The sequence below is a fragment of the Manduca sexta genome, chromosome 8 (assembly GCF_014839805.1).
Source record: "Manduca sexta isolate Smith_Timp_Sample1 chromosome 8, JHU_Msex_v1.0, whole genome shotgun sequence".
NCBI lineage: Eukaryota > Metazoa > Arthropoda > Insecta > Lepidoptera > Sphingidae > Manduca > Manduca sexta.
In genome coordinates, this window is record NC_051122.1 from 12,708,454 (window position 1) to 12,736,008 (window position 27,555).

General features: G+C 35.5%; 1 protein-coding gene across 1 annotated transcript in view; it reads left to right on the top strand.

The window, feature by feature from the left end:
• Nucleotides 1–12,450: 12,450 nt before the first annotated feature.
• The window catches only part of LOC115444796 (titin), a 183,001-nt gene continuing 167,896 nt past the window's right edge, over nt 12,451–27,555 (top strand). Inside the window, 1 exon segment of the mRNA XM_037436418.1 lies at nt 12,451–12,691. Within this exon segment, the coding sequence (XP_037292315.1) occupies nt 12,535–12,691 (157 nt within the window). The 5' untranslated portion in view covers nt 12,451–12,534.

The window sequence follows — 27,555 nt, forward strand, 5'->3', positions numbered from 1 at the left end:
ACTCGGAAAATAGTTGGCAAAGAAAAAATTAAAAATAACTCCATTGAAATATTTTTATTTAATATGCAAAGTTACATAGGTGTAAGACAGGGTAGTCTAGACATAATGTCAATTGAGAGACGTTTTTTGTAGTGACTAGAATTCCGTCCATGGATACTCTATTTATAAAAAATATACAACACTGGCTTTTATGTAAAAAAAAATTTAAGCTAACTATCAGACATGTTGTCAGACGGGTTTGTACATTTCACGTGTCTGCAATACACGCAACACGTAATCTACTTTACTTTTTCACAAGGTAATAAAGACTGTCTGAACATCTTTCTACCGCATGAAGAGATGAGAGTGAAACGTTTAGGAAGAAGGTAAATAAATAAAGGGTTATCTAATGGTTTACTACTTTCAAGAAACATCCAAAAGACCAGAGAAGTGATAGATCTGTAATGCTGTCTCTACGCGGTGGAGCAAGGGGGCAAATCGATCGCCTGCCAAAAATGGTCGCTAGGAAAAGAAGGGCCTAATTTCTTTTCCTGAACCATGTCAAAAAACATATTTTTTTTGTTTGCATATGGGGTGTAAGTTGATATTCGCGGCTGGCCTCCTATATAGTTGAGACAGGCCTGAGGTTGTCTATTTAAATAATATACTACTGTAGATTGTCTAATGCGTAAGTCAATTTTGATGGGTACCATAGTACCTCTTCTGACGAGCAGTATAGTACCGTCGAGTTTCCTTTCGAAGTTTAGTTTGTGTAAATATCGGGCATAATTAAGTTGCCTTAGAAGTGTAATTGTATGACCTGTATTATATTGTGTGCTTCCATTCAGTATTAGCTTGTAAAAGTGGCGATACCCTAGTTGGTTGTGGAACGGACTGCCGAGACGAATGTCCGCAGGTTCAAATCCCAAGGGCACACACCTCTGACTTTTCTAAAAAATTATATGTGTATTCTTGGTGAATTATCGCTTGCTTTAACGGTGAAGGAAAACATCGTGAGGAAACCTGCATACCTGAGAAGTTCTCTATAGGAATTTCGAAGATGTGTGAAGTCTACCAATCCGCACAAGGCCAGCGTGATGGACTAAGGCCTAATCCCTCTCAGTAGTAGAGGAGGCCCGTGCCCAATAGTGGGACAGTATATAATACAGGGCTGATGATGACGATGATCAGCCTGTAGTCTGGCATTTGTGTCCAATATGGCGATAGACTCGTCTTCTATCATGGAGTGGAACACGTTTGGTGAAAAGTGGGTGTTCTGGTTGCATCTCCGCCTCTTCAGGGATAAAGCCGTGATGTGGATTTATTTTGCAATGTTAGGCTGCGATACGTATTTTTTGTTCAGTCTTGTTTGTGTAGCTACTATTTACTGACAATTGTTTGTTAGTCTCGTCATTCAGTTGCTAAAAGTAAAGATACCTCATAGCTTTTTTGCATCAGGGAGTTCAATACGGACGAATAGGTGATTTTTTCGGCAGTTTGGCAATTTCACAAACCGTACGCTAGTAACAGCTAAGCTAGCACTCACCTTCGTTTGTTTGCAGTAGTCTTTTTCTAGTCCTATAGTTTGTTATAGCAGTTTAAAGGTTTCCAAAATAGCGATATCCCAATAGATGAATAAAACATGTCAATTGAAAATTACTCCGGTACAATGTCTTTCTTATAAACTTTATAATATATCTTTATATAATCGTAACAAATGACAGCGTTTTCGCTTTAGTAATAACATCTACTAGTTTAAGAATCACACATATAAAACTTGAGTTAAATTTATCACACAATTATTAAGTCTTTAAATTAAAAAACCCAATGTGTATAAAATGCGCCATTATTTTATTCGACGTTCATCGCTCAATACTTTATTTTAAGCCGATTTTGTGGAAACCGACAAGCCCCGCCATCTTTTATGCGAAGAATTTGTTTTACGCCAACTTACAAAGTTGCTTGAATTCGTGTGACAAAAAACTGTCGCATTCAATGCACGTGCTGCGAGCGCTGTCAGTTTTAAGCGTCAAAGAAAGCGCTGCGTTGTTTTTTGGTCTGTTCACATCAAAAGGGAATTTAAAAAATACATTTCCTGACGTGACGCGGCCGGTCGTAAAACTGAGCTAAATATTTCCCGCAACATGTTTCATAAAATGTGGTGCGTTGGATTTGTGTGAAGACATTATTCCTTTAGCCTGGCACTATGTAGAGATTTTCCTTCGGCTCATGTTAGAATACTTTCTATTCAAACAGCACCACTTTAAAAAAAATATTTAGGTATCAGTGGCGAAAGGTGAAATATTCCGAAAGGGAACCTGACGCAAGATATACGTGCTAAATGCATGAAAAATAGCTTTAATGATAATTATATGCTACATAAATTCTACTTATTTTATACTATATAATTCTACTACATAAGCCGGCAGAAATAGAGTTATATGGACCCTTCGCCACTGTTAGGTATGACTGTCTTCTTATGTGTTTTAAAGTGATGATTATAATATTATGATAGCCAGTCGGGAATAGAACAGTCTACCGAGACGGATGATTGCAGGTTCAAAACCCAAGGAATACCTCTGACTTTTCAAAGATGTGTATATAAAGCACAACACCTACTTTTCAAAAATGTGTCTTATTTATCAACTATCGTGCGCTTCAACGGTGAAGAAAGACACAGTGAAACTTATATACCTGTGAATTCTCAAAAAAATAATTTTGAAGATTTATTAAGTCTGCTACCCTAACCACTCTGCTAAGCCGCACTAGGTCAGCGTGGTGGACTAAGGCCTAAAACCATCTCAGTAATAGAGGAGGCCCGTGGTCAACATAGTTGAGACAGTAAAAGAAAATTACTCTCTTATATATTTAGGTTGCAAAGCGTTCAGTTACGAGGTGGGGGGATTCACGTTTTATTGTGTGTGCCTAGATTCTGTATGCCTATATTAGTGGTACCCATATACTGCAATGGTGTTTACCTTTAAGTAATTTCTGATTGCTAGAGGTGTATTTTTAATGTACGAATATGAAATAGAGGTACAAGAGACATCTTGAGTAATCAGCATCATTCAATGTCAACATCAGAGCTCTCTGATACATATGTAGCTTAGTGACTGGCCGCCGTCAAGCTTGACGCTCTGACAGTACCCGGCACTGAATCGTGAGGCCTGAGACGTGTGAACAAACCTTTTATATGGGCTCTCTCGCTCAATTTCAGCAGCGCGGGAAATATATACGGAAAAATTAATTGGAAATTGTTACGTTATAATTTTCGTCGATCAACGTTTAAAATAAAGCGATGTTTTTATTGATATGAACCCAGGCTTACGTTTTTGCCTCAAAAATATATCTGAAAATATATTTGTGCAAATTGTTATCTGAATATTGTTTTTGCAATTTGTGGGGTTCTGGATCTAGTGTTATCGTTTGTGGGCAATGGATCGGGAAGACTTGGACGCGGATCTTAAGTCGAGTATTCCTCTGTGTAAGTTTTTCTAACACCTATGTTACGATTTATCAAATGCGGTTAACGTCAGATAGGCATCGATATCTTATGAGAAATCCAATTCTGGACAACTGTTAGAAGTTACATAATTTTTTCTCGACCTACGTAGTTATAAGGCATTTTGGGACTTTACATCTTACATCTCAGGTAGATGATGCAGTAGAGTACAACACAGTACTTTGTAATTCAAGTTCTATACTCTGTAGTGCTGTTTAGGAGTGGTCGTATTGCTTTCCATCAGCAAGCCACATGCTCGTCTCGTCATTCAATTGCAATATTCCATCTAAGAATCGAATCCAGGTCTTGTCAGACCTCAGGAGAGAATAGCATATACGTTACTACTAAACCAGGGTGATACACAAAAAACCTAAATTTAACGCAAGTAGATCAAAGACCAAAGCATTTAATCAGGCCTGTGGTCTATCACTTGGCTGGGGTCCAACAAATCGCTCAATCTGACAGTTCGACCTATAAACACTGTAGCCTTTTTGTGGATCTGCAAAATCTTATCAGCAAGTGTGGTTATGTATCCGGGAAATGGGTATTTGAATTTTACTCCTATGTGAAGTAATAGCAATTTGCTTCGACTTATTGTATGGATAGTGGGATTTCGCAAGCTTTAATACTCCCTCCCCAATTGTTTTTTCTTTTAAATTTCGCAGCCCGTTCGAGATTTTTTGATGTACATGTGCAATGGGCGTCTTTAAGCATAAATTGACCTACTAATTTGCCGGTTTTAGCAAAATAAAAAATATCAGTACGCCTCGTGACCATGAAGGCTGCAAAGTTTTCGATACGTCGAAAGAAAATTACAATATAAAAACCGCGACAAAATCCGCAAAATAGTTTTATATTTAAAATATTTTTCTTTTTCAATTATCGTCCTTTTTATTGCCTCCGAAGTCTGATGATTCGACTCCCCACTCAAAGTCCACCCTAGTCTACGAGCAGACATCCCTACTCCCAGCGATAGGCTTGTGATAGACGTCGTCGTTGTTTCTGCCTCTAACAAATTAATTCACAACATAAAAAGCAACATCAAATCTCTTACTTTCCCCCTAAATCTAGTCAGCTTATTGGTGGAGCTCCAGGAAATTGCTCACGCGGTTACCTCGAGTCCTGCGCGCTCCGTCGGTAGCAAACACCCCACGAACCACACACAATAAACAGCGACACTGCACAAACCAATCAGTGAAACACAGCTGAAAAAAATATCTCTTACTTATATTGAGACAATGGCAATATCTCAGTCCGATTCACTCATATTCATATGCTATACAAACTTAAATTACTTTTTAATAAATGTCAATAAATAAATTGCATTAACTCAACTATAACAGAGTAAACATTTTAAAAACAAAATCCAATTGGGCCTGTTTCATCGACGATTCAGATTAAATTGGCAACAGGCAATTAACAACCGTGACGAGCGACGTCGAACGAAGGGTAATCAGAATTAATGGAGTGGACCACACACGAATACATATAATATTTGCAACAGATCAAAAATGTTGTATACACCTGTAAACAGAGATGTGAATTAATTGAAATATATGTATTTTAAATACAAATATAAAATACAAAATACCTATTTTTATTTTACATTACAAATACTTTTTTCGAAATGTAGGGGAAAGGAAGGTGAAACGGACCCTGTTGACAAAACGGTCCACCTTAATAATTTTTAAACGAGTAACCGCATCTATGACTTTGTCACATCAAAATGTTGGCCGCTAGGTTCCCGCTCTCTGTCAGTGTATTCAATTCTACCGACCGCACGAGCACTGATTTAGCCAGGTAAGTTATTTTTTTTAGATTTTGATCAAAAATTTTCATTTTTCATTTAGCCTACACTTTGGTTTGGTTTGTGATAATGTGTTCTGATGATAACTGTGTGTGAAATGATATATGATTAAACTAATAACCAAGTATGCAGACTTTATTTCAACTTATAATCTCCAAAATTTTAGATTTTTGTTGTTTATAGCAAAAAGGCAAAACGGACCCAGGCAAAATGGACCGGGGTGCCGTTTTGCCTTCAATAGAGTATCTAACAAGAATTTTAGTGTAATTCCAATGAAATTAGGAGAAGATAATGTTTTTAATATCATAATAATCTCTTTTGCTTTGGTTTTAGATCGTAAATAATTACAAAAGAAAATCCAATCGGAATTCTTGGAATAAGTCCAGCATGAAAAATTCAATTGAGAAAGTGATTGCTGGAGAAATATTCCTCAATAAGGCTGCTATTCTGTTCCTGATACTAAAGACAGCTTTGAAGAGAAATTTGGAGAAATATAGGTCTACTCAAAATATTGATAAAGGAACAGAGAAAAAACTGGATAGATTTGAAAAAGTACTTAGTTTCACAAAAACTTAAAAAAAATAAAAGCAAAAAAGAAAATCAGGAAGAAGGAAAGTGAAAATACACAAAAAAAAAATCTAAAAAAGGAAAGGCAAGAAAGAAATCTGATATGAAAAGCACAAAAACAAAGAAAAAATATAGTTCGTCTGACGACGATGACGCTAAGTGCCTGTACTGTTCTCATTTATACTTAGAATCAAGTGGAGGTTGGGTAAAATGTCCTAAATGTCATCTATGGACACATTGCGCTTGCGCAGGAGTCACGGATGAGGATGATGAGACAGTATTTCTATGTGAAATATGTTCTGACTAATTAATTTTATGTAAGTCCGTTTTGCCTTCATTTGTGGTCCGTTTTGCCTAACCCATGAAGGTAAAACGGACATATTAAAGGTATTAGAAATCATCCAATATCTTTGTTGCCTGTGATTTTATCAAAGCCTGATTCGTACATAATATAGAGCTAATAATGTTCATTACTTTTACTTAAAAGAAGTTGAATAAAATGAATAGTTTCTTTTCTATACCTATTTTTTGTTAAGTGGTTCGTTTTGCCTTCCTTTCCCCTATTTAGTATTTTGTTTGAAATACTTTATATAAATATTTTGTATTTGTAAGATACAATATAGTTTTATTACATTTTTTTATTAATTTTACTTGATTTTCATTCTTAAAATTCAAAATTAATTTATTTATGAACGCACTGATCGCGATCCTTAAATATAATACCTGCTTACCAAGTTCTGAATCTGTTGAACGACTATTTTCATTCGGTGGAATGATTATAAGGCCCATAGACGTAACATGAAAGATGTTACTTTTTGAACAAACACTAGTATTTAAATCAGTTAAAATAAGTACAAGGTATTTTATTTGGAAAACCTATTTTGAAATTACGTATATTGCATTTTGTATTTAAATACTTTCCTTTAAAACTGTTTTGTATATCTTTTTTAAATACTAATGTAACAATGCATTTGCATTTAGTATTTAAATACTTTTACTAAACTATTTTTCACATCTCTGCCTGTAAAGATTTGTCACCTAGAATAAGTACCTTATGTTGTGGATCTTTCATATGTATTTTTCTGTGATAAATCTTTGGTGTGTCTATTAATAAATAAATCACATATTATATAACGGAAGACACGGTGTATATTCGCCATCATCCTCCACAGCTAGTTACGGCGAAGTATCATGGGCGTATTTGGGGATATGTGTTATCACAATCACGAAGTCAGGATTTAGTAGTTACAGTTTGAGTCACAAAATAATTATAATTTAAATCTATCACACAAACTACCATGGAATGCTAGACAGTGTCCACGCACCCACAGCACTAGTCTCCAATGATATTATTCGAACACTTGATCGTAACCAGCTGAACTGCTATTTCATAGGATTGTCAATCTTTTTGTTTGCCAGAAGGCCATCTTGATATCGTCTAAAATCCCCATTGTTTTGTGTAGCGTAGATTCTGTCGAACGCCATAAGATGGCGTTGGCGTTCAACTCGATATCGACAAATATATATTTTGCTCCACAGCTGGCAGGAGCTAACGTAGTCGTCCACGTAAGTGTCGCTTACCGAGATCAGCCTGTGTATATCTAGTTTCAAACATGCTGGCATAATTGTGTTTATTGGCGATAGATGATCACCTCCCCTGAGTCGATATTCTATCTGGACCCCACTTCACTTTCAGGTGCAGTGAGGTTACGTTGCCTTGTCCGTCTTTAAAAACTGGTAGGAGATAGGGTCTGCGGTCTAGCAGATGCGAATTCCAGTTCAGGCACCATTCAGTAGGCAGACGTCAGGCTAATAACTGATAAAGAAAACTAAATCAAAGCGGCTGTTTAAAAAAAGTGTTGCGTCGATCCTAATTGAGTAGAAGCAGGTAGAAGAGAATAAGTTCTAACATAATATAGCTACTATTACACACGAAAAGTACATGATAGCGTAGTTAGGAATGGAATTAGACTGTTTAGGCGAAGGTCCACAGGCTCAAAACCCACGCCACACGGTCCAGACTTTGCGAAGTCATAACGGCGAACGAAAACCGCGTTTGGTAAACTACATACTTAACATTACAACATTAAAATTTCGAGTACATGTGAAGTCTCTTAACCCGCACTGGGCTAGTGTCGTGGACAAGGGTTCGTGTCCAGCAGTGGGACAGTATATAATATAGGTCTCGTATTGTTATATTTATTATTATAACACGCGCTGCATCTCCTGTTTTTCGTTTATCATCATCATCATCATCATCATCATCATCATCTCAGCCACAGGAAGTCCACTGCTGAACATAGGCCTCGCCCAAGGATCTCTACGTCGACCTGTTGGAAGCGGCCTGCATCCAGCGACTTCCTGCGACCTTAGCCAGGTCGTCCGTCCACCTTGTAGGTGGGCGTCCGACATTTCGCTTGCCTGTACGTGGCCTCCACTCTAGAACCTTTCGACCCCAACGGCCACACTAGCTCGAAAAACCGATGGCCGTTAGCCGTTTTTCGTTAATAATATAAAATTCCGTAAAATTTCCAGAAAGGCCAAATTACATAGATATGTGAAGTAATAGCTGATATAATGCAGATAATCTGTTATCTTGTTTGCCGAGTGATGCACTGTTGTGTGAGCCTGATAACAAACACGAACTTCTACGATTTTTGCAATATATTTAATTGATTATGCTTCTTGAGTAGTTACTTTTACAGTTAGTTTCTTCACAGCACACATCACGCATTATCTCCGAAGGTGTATGCAGAAGTGCAATCAGGGCACCCACTTTTTGCCAAGAGTGTTCCGTCCCATGATGTGATAGGGAATATTGGGTTCGTCATCAGCTACAAAATGTGTGTAATATGCAAGTTCGGATAGTGACGGTACACAAAGTGTTAAAACCCGCCATAGTGGCTCACGTAAGTGTGTCGCGTTCCGGGATCAGCCTGTGTATATCCGGTTCTAGCAGGTCGGCATAATTGTGTCTTCTATCGAGGGTAATCATCTCTCGTCAGTCGACCTTCTACTGGACCCCATTTTACTTACCATCAGGTACAGTCGGTTTATTTTGCGGTGCACGTGTAAAATATAAAAAATCCCTACTTTCTTAATATTGATGTGAAATAATGTTACGAAGATTTTTGTGTTATGCTAAATCATTTTAAGTCCTGGAGGCTTTGTGTTCCAGAAAGGGGACGGAGAGACATACTCGTAAAGAATTAAAATATAATTTTATTTTGCGAGCATAATATGAAGAAACTGCTCTAAACAACAATGAAAAAATCAATTGTATTCTTTTTCTTCTCTTTATCATATACTGTATTCTACACCTTAAAGTAATTTTGAAAAGACAAAACCAGAGTTTCTTGCCCGTTCTTCTCTGGTGACAACTGGTAGTAGAATTAATTGACGGAATCTAAATAATGTATAACATTTTACGGTTAAAATAAATCATTTCATTTCATAAGGACTGTCTCGTGAGAGGTACATTTATGCCTGGACAAGTTTAATAGCCTTACATGAAATAATTAAAACGTAGTTTTGCCCTATGAAAACAATATCGATTTGTTTGTTAGTTGTTTGTTCGTGAACTGGATCGTTAGTAACACATTAGTTCTTGCCTCTGAACTCAGTGATTTTGTTTGGAACTTTCACTCACGTATAAAGAAGGGTAAATTGTTTAGTCTATAAAACTGAAAATAAACATAAAAAGTTTTAATTCTTTAAAATGATAGCTTTCTGTCTCTTTTCCGGAATACAAAGGACCCAGGATTTGAAGAGATTTGGTCATGTTTACATTGCGTTTATTTTTATAAGTATTTATTTAAGGGGTAGGTTTTCAAAATTGAAATGTCAGCCCCATTATTGCTTACAAGATTAACAGTAAAAGTAATAGAAATAAAAAAAAAATGATTATGAAATATAATTATGCGTAACAACTAATCAGTTAGCGCAACTTTAGACAGTTGTTAAATAATTTATATAACTTTTTGTCCTTATCCGAATTAGGAGAGGCCAAAATACAATTGATATTTTAACCAAATGAAACTGTATAATAGGTTTTTTTTAAAAAAAAAAGGTCTTTAGATTTTTCTTTGGCTCACACACTCATACCTTTTACCTTCGGAGGAGTAGTAGGCCAAAATACAATTGATATTTTAACCAAATGAAACTGTATAATGCGTTTTTTATTAAGAATGTAAGGTCTTTAGCTTTTTTCTGACACACACGCCCACACTTTTTACCCCCGAAGGAGTAGTAAGTGTAACCAGTACATCCACTTTCCTCTGTACGTATTTTTTTTAAAACACAGGAATCTGTTCTTGTTACTTGTAAAACTCAAGGTCATTACATAACCTTCATAGAAGTTGATGAACCTTATTGAAAATACTAATTAGCACGCGTCGGGATTAGAACCCAGGCCTTCGCAGACTCGGGCTTATCCGCTAAACCACGGTACATAATCCCATTAACTTATTGACGACGGCAGACGAAATGTGGCGGGTTTCGGCTGTGTAACGTTTGGGGTAGGTAGAATTGTATGCGTTTTGGGAAGGGAAATTAACGATGCGAAACGATGTTGATAGATGCAATATAGGTTTACAACGACCTCTTATACTGGGATGGAGTTATCACATTTATCGGTGAAGGAAAACATCGCGAGGAAACTTGCATACCTGAGAAGTTCTTTATAAGAATTTTGAGGGTATGTGAATTCGGCCAATTCGCAATAGCCCAGCGTGGTGGACTAAGACCGAATTTCAGTAGTAGAAGAAGCCAGTGCCCGGCTGTGGGATATTATAATACAGGGCTGTATTTATTAATATTTATTATTAAAGTAACCACACGGGACTAGATAGTAAAGAACAGAATAAAGAATAGTACTATGTTGTATAACTTAGAGCGAATATAATATTGACCATCGGAAGACGTTACTTTGATACTGGCCAGATTTATGCCGGCTTGTCTCGCTTCTTCTGCTAGTATTGATGGATGTTGGGTGTTTCTTTTTTATAATATGTTTGGATGTTTATTAAACTAAACATAAAAACAGTTAAATGTATTTGAAGGGGACCTGTGTACACAGGAAGTCCTTGATTAATTTGTATTGCAATAATTTATCCTGGAAAAGTGGGAATCCTAGCATAATCTATTTACTACAAAAAACTTTATTTTCATTGACTAGTTGTGGTCACCACTGCCCCTCATGGGAAGCGGAGTAGAGTCCAGATAGAATGACGAGATATCAATAGACATTGCCAATTTACAATATTATGCCGGTCTGTTTGAATCGGATACATAGGCTGATCCCGAAACGCGACACTTACGCATGTCACCATGTAGGGTTTTACACCTTGTGTTTGTATACGCTAGCTGAGCGGGTACAAATAAGAACTAACCTTCAATCATTTAACTTCTAGAGTCTTCTGTGGTAATCATCATGACTAACTTTAACGAGAAAGAATGACAGGTTTTTCACTATACAAAGCTACATTTTTGGAGAAATAAATAGGAAGTTAGAAAACAGGATAAAACAAATACGAGGGAAATGATAAGTGAGATGACATTGAGGATTACAATTGATGGAAGACAAAATGAAACATAATCTTAGTTCTTAGAAGAGATAGATAGAGATTGTAACAGGGTTCAAGGAATATATTTCCGTCCCATGATAGGCCAAGCCAATTACTACATCAAGACATTTTATTTGTTTTCGAAACCCATTTCAATTATTTTTATTACCTGATCGGAAAACTAAACTCAAAATATTTTGGTATATACTTATCTTAAGACCACTGAAACTGCACCAAAAACTTAATTTTCAAAGAATAGAAAATATTTGTTTATCTAAATAGCAATAAAAGACGGTAACTGGTAACAATTCAGATCACGTAAACTTGGACAAAGGTGTTTTTTATATTGAGCCATTATCTCGAGAGATTCTTAAGTCGTGACTTATCTGCACTGATACTAAATATAAACACGCTCTTGAAAATATTCGTAAGATTTGTGTCGGATTCTTTGGGACTTTGTCTGATTGACGCAAGGATTGTCTGGATTTGAGTTTATTAAGATGTAAGTAAGTCCACGGAAAGTTACATTTTGAGGGCCTGAAAAACTTAGTGTGAGATGGGTGTCTAAATTAGGAACATTACTTAAAATGATTATCAAGTTATCAAGAAAAAAAATGGAAAAAATGTAAGAACCATTGTTGCAAATACAAGGCGATATTGTCGCTATTCCTTAAAGGAAACATTAGTCGTCTAATCTCAAAAAACAATTAGTGCCTGATCGAGATTATATCATTATTGATTGTGACCGGTGGCATTTGATCAGCTGAGGCACCAAGCCCGAGGTTATTTCGCCGGTGTGTTTAGACGCAATGCAGATCACGTGTGCGCTGGGACAACTCGAGCCTTCTGTATACGCCCTTAAGGTCTTCCTTCCCGGTCTGGCGCGGGCTAGGAATAGTTGGGGCGAAAGGGAGCGAGCGAAGGGGTTGGCGGTGGCGAGTCGGCGTCTGCGTGTCGCGTGAAGCGCGCGGTCGATGCGGGCTCAATGCGCGCGCCTGGCCGCCAGCCGGCACGCCGAACGACTTCATTCCGAGCGGAGTTCTCCTGCCGAGCGGTCGATTGCAACGCTTGCACTGGCCGAACCGTCGGCAGTCGCGCCGGCGCCGCCGTCGGCGATGGACCACGACGAGGACAGGTCCCTGTCCCTCGGGACGGAGGTGTCCACCTCCGTACCCCCGCCGAGTCCTCTCACGGGATGTTACTTACTCGCGGTGATAGGCGAGCCACACACTCACGAGCACAAGGAAATTATTCTGCAGCGTCTTGTTAAAGGTAAGGCTGTATACATGTATCCCGGCGGACCTGTCATTGTGACAGCTGTCAAGCGACGCCGGCTCGCGCTTGCCTATTGTTGGAATTAGAAACGTTGTTTTGTGATTTTTTTGCGGCACAACATGCGCTTTCTCTATTGATACTGTCGATTCGGAGTTATGTTTGTTTCGTGTACACGTTCACTCCGCTAAACGTTCTTTATCGTTCAATTGTTGAATAGGTGTGTTTTTTTGTTGTATGTCGAAAACGCCGGCTATGTAGGTCATCGATTACTTGTAATTAAATTACGAGAGAAATAATGTCGGATGCGTTGTTCTCGCGACGGACTGGCACGCGGCTGATTTGCATGTTTTTTGTACATTTTGTGGTGCAAAATTGCTGTCAATGCGGCACGTTTGACAGCGTTAGTGTCAGAATGGGGTCACTATGGGCATGCTGCGGGTCGCTTTGTCCCCTCCCGTTACGTCATCGTGTTGTCATAGTGTAATTGGCCTGAAAGCAGGAATGCGGCATTGCGTCCGTCTTACATAAGTTTAAAAACGCAATCATGAACACGCCATAATATTTACAAGGAAAATATAAATATTTTCTACTTTCACAACTCATTTGTTCCAGAGGTGACCTATGACGTCATTTTTATGTCCTTAAGATGCCGTGGAAAATTGGAATTATAAAAATACCAAACTGCAGCAAGACCGTTTTCAGCATAAAAACAGCTGAAAAATATATTTCAGGATATTCATCGCGTAATAAAATCGATAGAAAACGACATTTTGACAAACACATCCATGGTCAAATTTGCATACAAATACAATTAACGGAAAACAAACAAAAAACGGCAAGCCGTGAGAACTAAGTCAGCAGAACAATAATGTAATAAACATTCTATGTAAAAACTATATTTAAGTTACCTATTGTATGGAATATTCAAGATATTTGTCTTCCGACGGCATCCGTTTACCCGCATTGGGGATTAAGTTTGACCTGAAGAACCTTCAAAGTATTATCACTTGTATAAACTATTACAGCAAAGTTACATAACTCGAATGATGAAGATTTTAAGATCACAGTTTACGAAAATTATTATTTTAGAAAAAAAAACATTTTTGTTATTTCATTTATAAGAAAACAATAATTAAACTTATTTTTAACTAAAACGAAGCATTGCAAGAAATACATCTATTTTTCACAAATTAATTTATATATAACACAAATTTCGCATTTTAAAGGAAAATTCTACCAGTAACATCTCCTTTATCAGCTTGTATTCTCACACATTCAAATTCAAAATAAATACTAATAACAGAATATAAACAAATAAACAAATAAAAAACACACAAATAAGTTAAAAATTATGAAACAATCGACGAAGGTCACTCATGACAATTACGTAACAATCAAAGGATATTCCTGTCTTAGGAAATATACAATGAATCATTCCTAGCCTTATATCTTCATATACAAACATTTAAATTTAACTTATAAATAAAAATAGTATAAATTATTCATATTATTCGTTTTTCTTAAATCGAGTTTTAATAATTTAAATTTGTATTTAAATCTTGCGGCTTCGGTCTTAGAGTTCAAAACATTAAAGCAAAAACAAACATAATTTCTTAATTGCCTCGTTTATTTTTATCCGGAAATAAGATAAAACAAATTAAGAAATTATTCTCAGTTCACATAATTCATGCAAATAAATGTTAGTCAAAATTGAATTTTATAAACACTATATAAGTAAATAAAATAACTTAGCAATGATTGTCAAGTTTTTAGACCATAAAACGATAAATTTGATAATATTAATTTGGAATTATCATTAAGGATTAACAAAGGTTATCGGAAGAAACTAGGAATGAATTAAGAAGGACTAATCATTACTAAAACAGTATTTACAAAAACACGTTATTAGAAACCGTTAGGAATATTAATAATTACAACTAAAAATATAACGTTAACAACGGGTAAAATAACTTAGTAATATTAATTCCGAGTTTTAATTTGGCAAATATATTTAAAACACGATATAAAATTACTTCATTAAAACAATACATTAACTAAATCGAATAAATTTAAAGGTTTTGGCGTCGTCTGTTTAGTATAGTAATACTTACACAATAGCATTATAAAAATTCAAAACGTCACACATATGACTGAAATGACACAACAAAGGAGCTGAAGTGAGATAAAAATTTGCTAACTCATATCTTAGAAAAGCCTGCCTCTAAATTAATATTCATAAATTTATTGTTAAACATACTTTAATCGCCCCAACTAAAACCGGACTATAATGAAACAGCTTCAACATGTGCCGACGGAAATCCGATGTAAGCCAACGGAAATATCTTTCGGCAAATCAATGCCTACAAAATTATTACTATAATTACGGTTAACAACATTTAAATTTTATTAATTTAATAAAATTAATTATTATTTGCTATTTATGTTTTAATTTTCGGAATATTAAATACGAGTTTGGTGACCTACAAAATAAATCGTATACAAAATAAAACATTGAGTAAATTTGAAACAATTCTTTTGAAACATTTGATTATTTTCTTGATACGTAAAATATAAACATAACTTCATTATGATAGGTTTCTGTTGGTTTCTATTATCGTTTGATTAATATTAATCTAAAAATAAAAATATTCTATTTAAATAATAAAAAAACTATAGACGTACAACACGTAAATACAAATAAATAATTTATGCGTTCAAATCTACAAATATCATACTCATTATAACAAATGATGCTTTGTACGGCTAACCGCGGATGTAATCCCGCATTATCCCTCGGGAATTGTCCCATTTTGTGGGTTGAAAGCATTATACAAGTCATTCTGAATTATAAACTATACTTGTATTGTAACTTAAGAGCCTGAAATGGGTGTAAACCCTTTTAGGAGGTGGCCTTATTTACACAACACGGGTATTGCAATCTGTCATACAGTGTGGACACACCTTAATATATACACTATTAGGAATATGGGAGTATATTTAACAATTGTTTAAGGCGATACCTCAAGGTCCATTTTCATACATTTTGTTTCACCTTTAATCTGGGTAACTAAACAAGTATTGGCAAGTAAAGAATTTAAATTCACGTCTAGTTAGTGATTAGTTCTCGCAGTTGAAAGAAAAACGTAAAAATATTTAATAATCATGGATATTTCTGCCTTTAAAATTTCGTCATATTAAATTTTAAAGGCCGAAATATCCATGATTATTAATTATTTTACGTTTTTCTTTCAACTGCGAGAACTAATCACTAACTAGACGTGAATTTAAATTCTTTACTTGTCAATACTTGTTTAGTTACCCAGATTAAAGGTGAAACAAAATGTATGAAAATGGACCTTGAGGTATTGCCTTAAGTTGAAATAAATAAAAGATATATTTAAAAATGGAACAAATTTAAATTTAGAAATTCTTAATTAAAATAAATTATAACGTTATTTACATTCTTGTTAAGGCATTTAAATTTACGATCACTTTTTATCGATTATCAGGAACTTGTTGAAATAGTATTTTTTCTGACATTACATCAAGATAAATTAAGCAATTTTGTACAGTTAGGCCCGACTTGGCCGACTCGCCCCATCCCCAAGTGGGTTGACGTCAGACAGGAAATACGCATGACAGAGTTCTTCCCTACCAATACAGAACGACTAATATGATTACTGATATAAAAAACTGGACGCAAACACGAAAAAAAAGCAGGTCCGCAAGCATTAATTCAAATATAGAGCAAGGAAGGTGATGTCGTCATTATTTTAAACATATGCAAACACTATGACGTAATTTATTATACAATGCACGACGAGAAGCCGCATGCATGATTTTGTACTAACATTGCAAACATTAATATATCACATAAACTTGCCAAGGACTGCAAGGCGTTAAACACTTTATGACATTATGTTAAGTTAGAAAATCCTAAATAGGTTCATTGGCTTCAATATTCTTATAAAGACGGATACAACACTAGTTTCTTTAAGTCCTGCAACTACAAAAGCAGTAAAGTAGAAGTTACTAACAACACAAACGTCATTGGCAGATGCGCAAACCGCGCCTTGCCAGAGAGAGAAAAAAAAAAACACAAACATCATCATTTTGATAAAAGTAAGTAATTTTGACAGTTATTGTCAATGAATCCAGTGTAACTACTGGACATAATAAGACTTAACATCTCATGTCTCAGGATGGCGAGCGCAGTGGAATACCAAACAATAGTTTGTAATTCAAGGTGTTGGATGGTGTTTCTACTGTTGGGCGGTCGTATTGCTTACCATCAGTTGAACGGCAAGCACGTCTCGTCATTCAAAGCAATAAAAAAAATGAAGAAACGTGTGCTTATTAATGGATATAAAAAGGCAGTATGTGTGTAACAAGGTCTCTAGACCAATAAAAGCAAGTATGTCATCAAATATTTACAAAAAACTCGACAATTTAAAGCAGTATTCAGGGGTATAAAGGATCACTCTTGTCCATCGAGTATGAAACTCGATTACTCCTGGGATGCGAACTTTGAGTTGGACTCGAATAAAATATTCAGAGGCAAAGATAGTAATGTTTTATTTTTGCTTATTCTCTACGGGTTTTGGATAATCTGGTTAGTTGCGTTTCGGAAGTTGTGTTAGACTAGCTTTTGCTTCGCCCGCATGTAAAAGTTTTTTTGGGATAAATATCCCGCTTTATTTTTCCCGACAAAAGTAAGTAGCCTATATCCTTCCCAGAGTCTCAAACTATATCTAAACCAAATTTCAAGCCAATCTGTTGGTCAGTTTTTGAATTAATCGCGTTCAGACAAGCAAACTCTTTAGCTTTATATAATAGTATAGATTTGCAATCAATTATTAAGCGTAGTGTAGTTTACTTAGATTAAAGTAAGAAAAATATTACGTCCAGCTATGAGGGGAAACACTACCTACTTAATTTAGTAAAAGGGATGTTGTAGACCACGCCCTCACACAAACTACACTTTGTTAATGATTAACTGGGCCTAAATACTTTCTTACTTATTTGCGGTAATTTTCACCCTGCGGAAAATTATTCTAAAAGAAATAAAAATAAGTGCGTACAAACAGACTTATGCCTTGTATTATTGTTGACGATGAACCCGTTGGAAAAAATTAGGATTTAGAAAATCTACCAAAATATTTATTTCATTACGAAATGACGACATAAACATACAGTCGACAATCGAAGATAAATTACAACCTATTTTTGTCAACAATTTAAAAACTCAAAATAAATTGTTATCAAAGACATCGGTAAAAATTATAAAAATGTGGACATTCATAATTTTTTTGCCATAGTGTTGACACTCCTCAATATTCGAAGGTTAACTGTAAAAAAATACACCATTAATACTATCTTATGGGAATGTTATCACATTAATTACTGGGACATATTACCATTACATGATAATTAAATAGACTATATTAGTAATTAATTAAAGCAGCAATTTGTTTAACTAGGGCACAGGTCAATGAAGTGGTGCCTTGTCATGGGGACACTTCGGAACTTAATTCCTAAAGGAACTAAGCATTTCGAGAGATCGACAGATTTTTTTTTATGCGTGCACGGCAGAGCTACCTCTTGCACCTGATTGTAAGTGGAGTGGGCTTCAATAGAAGTTCAACCGACGCAAGATGATTACCCATCTTCAGTTGACACAATTATGCCGGCCTGTTGGAATCGGATATACACAGGCTGATCCCGGAACGTGACAGACGTGGGCCACAATGGCGAGTTTTAAAACCTTGTGTACTTTGGTTGCTATCCGGGCGGATATAAAATATATTTTACCACCAGCAGGATGCGGCCAAAGATATTTTTAACACGACCTTACTGGATCATTGAATAATACCTCATGTAGTTTCATATTACATTAGCACGGATGTTAAGAGATTTTTATAATTAATGTTTTCGCCTAAAAGCAATAATCAATGGAAACCTGCAAAAACATTGCATTCGCGTACAACGCTGTTATCATGTTCCGTACTGATTTGATAAGATATGAGATAACGATGTAAATACGCGATTATGGCATCGTATCACCTGTATTTATAACGATATGATTGTGCGGACGCGGGGGCCTTGACCCGTGGAATTAGGATTTTTTATATTGTTTTTATACAACTAATTATTTACTCGTCATATAGGCTAATAGCAGTAAAATTACTTAATTATAATTTATTAAGTTACAGGCCATTAGCGGAGTTTTTAACGGACTTCAAAAAAGGAGGTTTTCAATTCGACTGTATGTTTTTCTTATGAATATTATAAATGCGAGTTTTTACATATGTTTTGTCTGTTAGATGTTTCTAAATGCATATATCTAATTTGATTTTGATTAAATTTGCACCCTGATATATACAATTTGAGAATAACAAACTATGGTTCCATTTGAAAATTTTCATTCGTTCTGAAAATGCTATTAAAATTAACTGGCGATAAAGTTTTACATTTCGATCACTGTCATTTCAATGGTTTCTTTAAAACGTGACCAACTAAACAAGGCGAACATTTTCGACTGTAGCTACTGAAGACTTATAAGAGAGGTCGCATATGATTATATACTATATTTTCTACTTACGACATTAGTGTTAAATGTTAACTTTTCAAATTGTTATTTTGAATTACATTTAGGGCATATTTCAATATATACTATAGAATTCTTTCATTTACCATTTATTTGAGAGCTTGACTTTTATACAGACAGCGTTGAACAGGCTCTTAATATACTAATCAATTTCAATCATTGTGTAAAAAATATTTGGTAAATATAACATAAACAAATAAAAAAATGTAGTTGGGTAAATAAGGTTAAATATTGGTGCTCCGTTCAGCCGAGTTATAATAACTGACCAATTTGATGTATACCATTTATCTGATGACTGATAAATCATTTGCAAATGCAATACCTAAAATGTATTCCCTTCTGCATTGTAAAAAACTGTCTACCAATGACGAAGTGTCCATACCACCGGATTCCTACCGGCTTCCCTTTTAGGTTTATTTACGTTTGTCTTAGTTTTTGCTTTCTGTTAAATTGACCGCGATATGTTAGCTAAAGATTTTTTTTAACCAGTTACTTTTTGAAAATTTCGCTTTCCCACTGTTGTCTGCCAAAGATATGGCTATACCTGTCGTAAGAAATTTGCCCTGTTTGATGTCCTTTGAAAATGCAACATGACTTGCAGGAATAGTGGTTTTATCCACGTGTACGATGATTGGTACACACTGAAAAATTGCGTAATATCGTATGACATAGTTTAGGGCGACAATAAAGATATAACATGGGTATCAAGGTTGTTAATAATGACGCATTTCGTTATAGGGGTATGGCTCAAAACCCCTTAATAAGGTTAAAAATTAAGAATGTATTGACTGGTGAGGTGGGATATTTTTTATTCTATAAACTAGCTTTTGCTCGCTGATTCGCCCGTGTGTTGGAGTTTTCCGGGATAAAAGTTCTGCTATATATTTTCCGGGAATAGAAAGTAGCATATAACCTTCCCCAAGTCTTGAACTATCTCCGTACCAAATTTCATAAAAATCGGTTCGATAGATTTTGAGAAAATCGATATCACACATAAAGACAGAAAAGGGGACTGTGTTTTATAATGTATAGATATTTAAATATCTAAAATAAATTAAATTTCGTAAGATTTTTTAATACTTAACTAGTAGCTTATTACACCATGAGGAGGTTAAGGTAGTAAATTTTGATGTAGATAGTAATTTCTGATACTAATCGGATTCTGATAATACTTTCTCTAATAGGAAGATCCTTCCTTAACTGCTACATTTTTTACTGGACACCAAACTTTACGCAGGCACGAGTTATATTTATATTACAAGACTAGTGAACTCTTACACGTAGTAACCAAAGTTAACTTCCTTATGTCAGTGCAGTGGATACGTGAACGGCTCTAAATGGCAGTTGCGTCACGGCTGCAGCGCTTGCGCAACACCCTGCGAACTGCGATGGGCCGTTTAGATCCGACCATTGTTTTTGCTATTTTTAGTTCGGGCCGTGGGATGGGGGGTTAGGAATTGCAATAAGTGACAGGCGATGATAAAAATATTTTAAGTTGATTCAAAATCCAACAAATCTATATTTCAATGATACTAAGTTAAAATGAGTCGTAAATCAACGTCGTCTGTTCCTAAATAATTTGTATTTAGAATTTAATTATAATGCAATTATGTTAATAGTTTTAAAAGATCTACACTAGATTTTTTTCTACTCCATTAATGTCCGTTACTTAAATCAAAAACCTCAAGCACCCCCGAATAATTTGGCTTTCCATCAATAAAAAAAATCAAAACGTATCAACATCGTTCTACAACGAAAACAGATTACTCTCCGGTACTCTCCTTTATACAAAATGAGATGCTGTCAACCACTGGTATTCTGTAAGTAGCATGGCGAGGTCAAAATGACATATCCATGATTTTAACGGATATCTGCAGTCTATCACCTCTTTCATGTTCATGGGAGTTGAGTTGAGTTGGTTTGGGACTGGGAGATAAACAGATGTTCAATTCTACCACTTTCCTATTCATCGCGTTCCCAGTCCAGCAAAAAATATAATCCAGTCTAGCTTCCAGTGAGATAGTTTCTCTGAATAAATAACCGTTCACGACCTAACTCTGTAAAAAGAAAACTGGTTGTAATTAGGTACGCCACATGCCAACGCTATCGGCTCTCAGATGCGCAGCCGCTGTACCACGACAATATTATTATTTATTATACACTAGTTTGTGCTCGGGAATTGGCTTGCGTTATACACCTTAAATGTATAAAAATTAATTCGTTACTTGTATGTTGACGAATTTCATTCAAATCAGTTCAGATGTTTCTACGTTTAAGTAAACTTAATCATTTATAATATTAGTAAGATACAACGGTTTCAAGTTACTATGATTTACTACATCACCCTAGTTCGACTGCTGGAGGATGCCCTTCGTATGAAGGGTGCCTTTACATACTCTGTATTTAAACCTTTCTTGATATTTAACATTTCTTGACAGTTCTTCGGAATACTGGCCTGGTTAATTAAGGTTTTGGATATGTGTATGACAAATTTCATCTAAAAATATTCAGCGGTTTTTGTGTTTACTTCTTACAAACTTATACAACTATCGACTGACCCATTTCTTTTGCTGCCCTTTGATAGAATAACAAGCAATTTAAAATATTGTCACATTGATCCGGTAAATACGATAGATAAAGTGATAACGAATCCTTGCTATACAATAATTGAAACAATAAAACACACCCTTTCGCGGTTTTATTTAATACAAGATAATTTTTGTTCAAGGATTCATTTGCGTAAAAGTATTTTTCTCGAAATGAGAGTTTAGTCCAATTTCTTAGTAGCTATGTCAATTCAGGACCATCTAACTGCACGACAAACTCAAACTTAAGCTATAAATGTACTTCTAACATCTGTATACATCTTCAACTTTGTTTTTAGTAAAATAAAATATATCTATATCCTGATGTCCAATTATTATCATCAATTTTACACCAAGGATTTTCATAGGCACAATCTATCACTTCAAACTAATACTGTTACATAATATACCGCAAAGCGTGAAATTAGCCCTATGGAGTCATAAAAGGTCGTAGGTCAAGGTCGCGTGACCTTGCCGATGAAACAGGGTACAAAGGAAGGAGATCGTTTCTTTATGTTTATTTTACGAAGTTTTACAAATTTTATTACTTTACGTAGATTTTAGTATCTGTTTAGAATATGTCGCATTGCGGATCGTTAAATGTGTAAAGTAAGAACTCGGTAACTAACTGACTGTAGTTTCATAGAAGCACATCTTGGTAGAATGCATTTCATATGCGAGAGACCATCTTAGCCTGAACCGGTATCTTTTGCTGCTTTGTAGCAATGTTTAAGTCATTATTATATTTACGTTTGATTGAATTTTGGCCATTATGTCAAGTTCCCAACTTTATCTCAGAAGAATTAGGCAGAAGACTACATAGTGGACCAGACCGCTAACTTTCTATTTGTCCCATAATGTTGTAGAACGCTAACCTTATTTTATCTGTTTCCTGATTATCATCTAGCCCTAATAAAATACTCGAAATATTTGTTTAAGAGTTCAAAATTAGATGAAACACTTATTCATTTGGAGCCTTGAAAATAATAGTATCAGTCATGTATATATACTGTTCTACTGTTGGGCACGGGTCTCTTGCTACTGAGAGGGTTTAGGTCTTAATCCACCACACTGGCCTATCGCGGGTTGGCGGACTTCAAATACCTTTAAAAGTTTTATGGAGAACGTCTTTTCCTTCAAAGCAAGCGATAATTCACAAAGAATACTCTCATAACTTTAAAAAAAGTCAGTCTTTGAGTTTAGAATCCACGAAAATTCGTCTCGGCATTTCCACTTCCAACTAGGCTATCGGCTGTATTGATAATGCCTAAATGTTGAAATCTGCAGACAAAGTATCCCATCTAGGATAAGTAAAGAATTTCATAAATTACTCACCGTAACACATTATGCCAATGTGGTTACAGTTAACACCAGTATCGATTATGAAGTTATCTTATTACCGCAATGATTCATTCGATTAGACTCGACCAGAGAAATAAAATACGAGATGAATGAGCGGTTACCGGATATCTTACACAGGTTACACTAGATCTAGGCATTAGTCCAGGTATTCTGATTGAAACATTTACAATTTTATGCGTTATTTGTGGTTTTCTAGTCTTGGTAGTTCCGGTTAAGTAATTCTCTATTTTGCTTCTGGGAACTAATATGTTTTGAGGGTAATCAAAGCCCGTGTCGTCTGGTTTTTTGGAAAAAATAATTATTTTGCTTGGACATAATATCTTAATACTTCCATCAAAGATTTTCAAGCACTGAGTTTTCTCTTAATATAATCCATGAATATATTTCAAAGCTAAAATAAAATGAGAAGCTTATTTCGACTTCGTCAAATATTTGTAGTAAATATACGAGTTTGAGACAATGGTATCGCCCCGATAAAGCCAACGAAATCGACTGGCTTTTAAAAACAATCTCGTGACACCTAGTCACAATGTTTCAATTACCGTAAACTAGTGATGCGACACAACTCCGTCCGCGGTCCATCGCGCAATTCCACGCACCGGGACAGGTTCGCACCAAATCAAACAGTCACAATACGCCTGTTAGCGCATGATTCACCGTGTCGCCGCGCGCACCGCTTTATTGGCGCTAGTGATGGGTTGAGGTGGTCTGAGTCCCGTTTTTGGGATTTTTAGGGATACCGGTTGATGTAATGTTTGCATTGTATGGTTCGCCGTTAATTTGCCGAGTTAGCATAATTGGAATTATTTAAATTATTATGAATGATTCAGAGAACTTTAATTTTTATTTGCAGCTGGGTAAAAATAAGTGCAATTAGTCAAGTTGTTACGAAAGTTTTAATTAGCATCAATATATATCCCGTAATTTATAATTAAATTGTTGAAAATAGGTGTTCAGCAAAAAAAAAGTCTACTAAAACGTTACTTATACTTTTATTGCTCTAATATTCGACACCGTTATAAATATTGTTTCGTACTTTACTTGCATTCCATTTATTTTATTAATAACCCTCCAAAATAACCCATAATATCCCTAAAATAACCGCAATCCCGGCGGGATCGTGCCGGGACACGCGATCCCATCCTTATACCCGACGGAAACGTCCGCTTCCTTATGAAGTCTAAACCGAACAATTATGTCAGCCGACCCTCGATTTAGAGAGGATAGTGATGCGCGATCCCGTTATGCGTCATGTAGATTGGACTATTAGTGAAATAAACTCAATTTATATGAGCAATCGTCGGGTCTTAGTAATAGGAGAGTTTTGCCATTACAAATGAATTGGTTGGTGTTTGCAGCTTTGAAATTGTCTTGATTGGTCATATTTAATGCCTCAATCAGACTAAGGTTAGGCAGACTCAGTCCCGTCCACTGGCGTATCGTCTTCGTTCTAATCGAAGGATTGATGACCGTATAGGTAAATAGGTGATTTTTGACTCTCTTACTGAAAATGAGTTACACAAATATTTGAAACGCCAGATTTTTATAATAAACTGATTGATTTTTTATTCCTTCCGTCGAATTTCGGCCACGGCGGCGAATCCCAACGGATATCAGCCAAGTACGTAGGAGATATAGTGCACAAGTGTGTGCGCAATACACATCACTCTCTGTGCCTTTACTCTCATAGTCTGGTGAGGCAATCCGACATGACTGGAGAGAGATCAGGCGCAGGACCAACGGCTTTACTTGCTTTCCGAGGCACAGGGGTATCACACCGCCAACTTCCTGCCTCCGAGCTATAACTGAGTAAATTTAAGATTGAAAAACCCAGTCACATGCATAAACTATAAGATATAGGTTATACATTAATATCTAGTATGTAGCTTATAACAGCGCATTCCACAGCCACTGCGGATATGTCGATGAAGTCAGAAATTTAAAAATATTACATCGCAAACATTTCACAGCGTCCATCGATTGCAAGTCGCATATAATATGAAGGCCGTCTGCAAAAATTCGTATTTGATTTATGACTACACTAGTAAATTTTGATTGGATTTATTGGCAGATGCTAGAGCGTTAATGTCATTTCTTCTACCATAAATGATGATGATTCATTACTATAACAAAGTTAAAGAGTTTGTAAAGGGACGGTTGTTCTGATTTTTTTTTCTTTACTGAGTGATATCGGCTTCTTTTATTTTTTTACTGAGTGATATAGGCTTTTCGTTTTCCTTTAACTTATCTTGAATCGAATTGAATGATATTTTGTCGACCTATATATCGAATATAATCTTAAAGATTTCACACTCCAAGTATTATGTTTCTAGTCTAATGAGAAATGATTCAATGTTATTATTGGTAGCAATTTACATTTTATTTGCATTAGTTTAACAATAATGAATCTAAAAGTAAAATCATTAAATACTAATTTATTCTTATTTCGCGTGAAGGTTTCCATAATCCACAAATAATACTGCGCATTGCCTTATTTATAGGCGTTTAAGAAACGAATTCGCGTTCTATTTTTAAAATAATTTACAAATTTAAATTATTAAAAAAAAATATAAACAAAAACAGTAGACGTAAAAAAATTAAAGTACAATATGTATAACATAATAAATCTTCCAAAACACATTGTTTTATAATTTGATAGTAAACTACAAGTACTAAGAGATAATCAACCGCACATGCTTTTCTTTTCACAGTAGCGTGTCCGTTAGAAACAAAGTATGTGGACCTCGACAGATGTGATGCATAGCAGATAAAAAGATAATTAAGTGATCGCCATTCGGCTGTGTCCGGAACGCTTCGTAGGTACTTTGTTTAATATGCTAATTGCTTTACAACTAACGCCCCTTACTAAGGAGGATAGATGAAAAAGCGAAGGAATTACGATGCATAACTATTTTGTCGATAGAAAAACTAGTAGTAAGCGAAATTTCGTCTAGGAATCCTGTAAAACTTGGATTGTTGTATTGCGATTTTAAAGGTCGACTTAACCTGAAGGGCATTGTAGCTAATTGGACATCGTCGTACTTAACATCTGTTCTAGGATGGCGTTCATTTTCTTTAGTTGAATACCTAAAATCCTAACTGAATACCTTTGTATTAAAATGTACTTTATGTCTCATCTAGTGGTATCTCTATTACAAAAAGTTTTGCTAACTACCATATATAATAATATAATATCAGCCCTGTATTATATGCTGTCCCACTGTTGGGCTCGGGCCTCCTCTACTACTGAGAGGGACTAGGCCTTAGTCCACCACGCTGGCCTAGTGCGGATTGGTAGACTTCACACACCCTCGAAAATTCCTACAGAGAATTTCTCAGGTATGAAGGTTTCCTCACGATGTTTTCCTTCACCGTTAAAGCAAGTGCTAAATCACAAACAACTATGATGCTATTGTATAATATACATTAAATTGTGAATAATAGGCCGGGTGGTAGCCGGAAGGTGGCCGGGAAGACCTATAAGCGTTTATAAGGTTAGGCGATCAAGCAGGGGCCAGTGACACGGCGAGGGACGTACGAGCCGCTCGCATATTCAATATTTTCACTCAGTTGATCAGATATTGACGGTTTAACGGCGAATTGACTTAAGCGACATTTGTCTAAGCGACATTTGCCTAAGCGACATTTGTCTAAGCGACATTTGTCTAAGCGACATTATTTTCCGATAAATTATAACTATCTTAAAAAAACATAGATATATGTGCCGATTTTTAATATGTATGGAACTTAATGTCGTAATATAATATCGCTTAGACCAATTAACCTTTTAACCGTCGATATAGAACAGATCAAAAGGTTTTGAAGAACTTTAATTCGTTTTTATTACGTAATTGCAGTCTATGCGTTTTTGCATACGAAAACTTCAACATAAAACAATAATAGTAATGAAGTTAGTAATGAAGTCGGTATTATTGAACTGTATTCAAAAACATGCTCAATAACAATACATTATTGATGCTTATCTTTATACGTTAATAAATTATTGATAAGATCGATTATTTGCAAACTATGAAATAATTATTCGGTATGCATAATATCTCTATTTAGAGCTCCATTTCAACCTTCGGTTTCTAAATAGGAATCCACTAGATCATTTTTAATTTTGTAATTGTGCAAGTAACTACCATCAGGCAACTGCATTCTGGCTAAACCATAAGGATATTTAATAACATGCATTCTTTTCGTTTAGTAAATTTTTTAACACTAACAGCCAACGCTTTGCCGGAACAGGGGACTATAGAAAAATAAGATATTGCACATGAGTTCCTAATATTATATCATCCTTC